This window comes from Abramis brama, assembly GCF_963993115.1.
Source record: "Abramis brama genome assembly, chromosome: 18".
Lineage (NCBI taxonomy): Eukaryota > Metazoa > Chordata > Actinopteri > Cypriniformes > Leuciscidae > Abramis > Abramis brama.
Genome location: NC_139980.1, coordinates 31,081,694 through 31,085,142, shown reverse-complemented (window position 1 = coordinate 31,085,142; position 3,449 = coordinate 31,081,694). Strand labels below are relative to the sequence as shown.

Sequence of the window (3,449 nt, the reverse complement as noted above, 5' to 3'; positions counted from 1 at the left end):
AAGAGGGAGAGGGCCGGTAGAAAAAGCCCTCCAGGGAGGTCATACCCTTACTTCCGCTGAGCGCTGCTCCGCTTGCGCTGAATGACCTCCCTTAAGTCCCTCTTCTTGCGGGAGGCTCGCCTTCTCTGCGTCCTACTCCTCCCTGGAGGGGGCGCACGAGAGGCAACACTAGACCTCTGGCCCTGTCTATGGTCCTCGGACCAAGACGGACCAGGTCCTCCCGCCTGCCTGGGCCGGGGCCCGGATCTCAGCGGTATACAAGTTTTAAATGCGGCTGAGCGCGCCTTCGCCTCCCTAAACTTTCCAACCACCGCCTCAACGGAGGTGCCGAAAAGTTTAGTGGGCGAAACTGGTGAATCAAGGAGAAGGGCCTTTTCCTTCTCCCCGATATCAGCCAAGTTGAGCCACAGATGCCTCTCCGTGGCCACCATCGCCGCCATCGACCGGCCGATCGCGGCAGCAGTCTGTTTAGTGGCCCGGAGAGACAAATCTGTGGTCCGGCGCAACTCAGCGACCGCCTCAGGGGACAGCCCCGTCCCCTGGTCGAGATCCCGCAGCAGATCAGCTTGGTAGGCTTGGAGCACTGCCATGGTGTGAAGGGCAGCACCAGCCTGACCTGCTGCCATGTACGCTCTGCCATTCAAGTGAGCCGTGACTTTAAGAGGCTTGGATGGCAGAGTCAGAGCTTTTAGTGTCGACGCCCGCCCAGATACGAGATAGTTCGCAAACGTCTCGTCAATGGGCGGCATCGACACATAACCATACTCCCCGATCCCCTCAACATCAGCGAAATTACCCCGCTGATGTCGATGAATACGGGCCGAGTATGGTTTCTCCCATGCCCTCTCGATCTCAGAATGAAGATCCGGAAGGAATGGGAGGCTCCGTTGAGCTGGTGGTCTATGTTCAGGGAGAAATCGATCGTCTAACCGGCCGCGAGCGATCTCTTTCGCTTTTCACTGATCTTATGAATATCTTTAAATCATTTTGTAGCCTACCTGATTTTTCTGGGTACAAGTGAAATAGTATTTCTTTATGTAGTTTAGATATTGCCTGAAATTATAATAAAATATAGTTAAAGGGTTAGTTCACCCAAAAATGAAAATTATGTCATTAATGACTCACCCTCATGTCACTCCAAACCCGTAAGACCTCCGTTTCTCTTCTGAAGACATCTTAAGATATTTTAGCTTTATTCCGAGAGCTTTCTGTCCCTCCATTGTAAGTCAATGGACGTGTCACTGTTCACGTCCATAAAGGTAATAAAGACATCATCAAAGTAGTCCATGTGACATCAGTGGGTTATTTATAATGTTTTGAAGCATCGAAAATACATTTTGGTCCAAAATTAACAAAAACTACGACTTTATTCAACATTGTATTCTCTTCCGGTCTGTTTTCCATCCGCGTTCACGAGTCCACATTGACGCTGCTGACGTAAGACGCTGCTGACGTGTTATCTGGTGCGTCAATGTGGACTCGGATGGAAAACAGTGTCTGTCAACACTCGTGGGCGGGGCCTGTGGCTTTAGTGACATCACTAAAGCCACATTCTGAAAACAGGTCGTTGGGAGACACTGCGTATGATTTATGGGGATTAATAAAAAAGGAGTGAGTGAATTTTTATCACTATTGGGTAGTTGTGTACACATACTGCCAACATACATTTATGTCCAAACAGCATGCAAAAGTGAATTTTGCATAATAGGTCCCCTTTAAATTCTAAATTTCAAAATAGCAACATGCATGGCAGTCCTTTCATGGAATGACTCCTATCAGAAGGTAATTCTTTTTAGTGAATTAACTTTTCTTTTCAGAATAAAAAGCTGTTTAAATGAAGTGCAGTTTCAGGGCCTTGTTGATCTTTTGAAAGGCATTTTGTTGACTGTTAGGAAGACTATGTTACCTTGGAAGCTCAAATGTTGTGTGATTTGACAGGGGGGAGGTTGTTATGAAACTCTTGTGCTATAAATGTGCAGCACTCAAAATCTGCTTCATGATGTAGTTTTGGTTTATAGAAGGAAAGGTAAGAACATGGATGAGTCTGTGAAACAGATTTCATGTAAATTAACTGACTTTATGACTTTCTTGACTTTATTCAGACATTTTATGTTCTAAATTTTATGTAATGATCATAACATTATTGAAATTTATGTCCTTTTTTTAAACAGAGAAGCTGAATTGTGTAAATGGACGTAATAATCAGAAGCCAAAACGGAATCCTGGAAAAGCCTTATCTTTGTTATGAGTTTAGTAACACGTCTTGTCCGAAGTTTGTCTATCCTTTGGAAACTCGAATATTACTCTACATCCTTTTTAGTGTCTCTTCGATTGTCACAATCATAGGAAACCTGTTGGTGATCATAACGGTCATTCATTTCAAGCAGCTTCACACACCAACTAACTACCTCATCCTGTCGCTGGCCATGGCCGATCTGCTTGTAGGAGTAGTTGTGATGCCTCCAAGCATGCTGCGCTCCATCGAAACGTGCTGGTATCTGGGAGATTTGTTCTGTAAAATACACAGCAGTCTTGATGTGACTTTGTGCACTGTGTCTATTTTAAACCTCTGTATCATTTCTTTAGACAGATATTATGCCATATGTTACCCCTTTCAATATCACAGTAAAATGACATCACTGGCCACATTAGTTATGATTATTATCTGCTGGACTGTTTCAGCTGCTCTGGGGTTTGGCATGATCTTCATGAAGCTTAATATTCTTGGCATTGAAATTTTTTACTATGAGAACATTAAATGTGATGGAAGTTGCACATTGTTTCAGAGCAGAGCATCATCTACCGCAATGTCATTGGCCTGTTTTTACGTTCCCGCTTTTGTCATGCTCTGCATGTATCTGAAAATCTTACATGTGGCTAAAAGGCAGGTGCAGGCCATTCAGAGTGTGAATTCTGAATTAAAAAAAGAAGGAAAAGCCACCAAGACTTTAGCCATCATCATGGGGGTGTTTCTGACTTTCTGGACACCTTTTTTCCTTTGTAATGTTATCGATCCCTTCATTGGGTATTCTGTACCTCCACTGCTGTTTGACTTGTTCTTTTGGGTCGGATATTATAATTCAACATGTAATCCCATAGTGTACGCCTTCTTTTACAGCTGGTTCAGACATGCATTCAGAATCATTCTATCAAAAGCAATATTTCAGACGAGTTCTTCAAGAACAACACTGATGTAATAATGAAACCGATCATATGCAAATTCATCTCTTGATATCTTTTTTTCTGATTGGTGCATAATGCAATTTTCTTTTATTGAATTTTCTATGAGATTTCTTAACTGAACTTTTATACTTAAAGAAATGCAAAACTAATGTGTATTAAGAAAACCAATCCACCAGTGTGGATTTTTGCCTATCTAAATTAAATTAGAATAAAGTTTGACTGTGTGAAAAATACACGGTCAGTGCTATAAAACCTCTCCCCTCCAT

The 3,449-nt window shown here is 42.9% G+C and overlaps 1 protein-coding gene across 1 annotated transcript; it reads left to right on the top strand.

Annotated features, from left to right (window-relative positions):
* Positions 1 to 2,189: 2,189 nt before the first annotated feature.
* LOC311068362 (trace amine-associated receptor 1-like) lies at positions 2,190 to 3,197 on the top strand (the record flags this gene model as incomplete). The annotated part of the gene is made up of 2 exons (XM_084090748.1): positions 2,190 to 2,514; positions 2,587 to 3,197. The coding sequence occupies 2 exons, from the start codon at positions 2,190 to 2,192 to the stop codon at positions 3,195 to 3,197; spliced, it is 936 nt and encodes a 311-aa protein (XP_083946874.1).
* Positions 3,198 to 3,449: the final 252 nt, after the last annotated feature.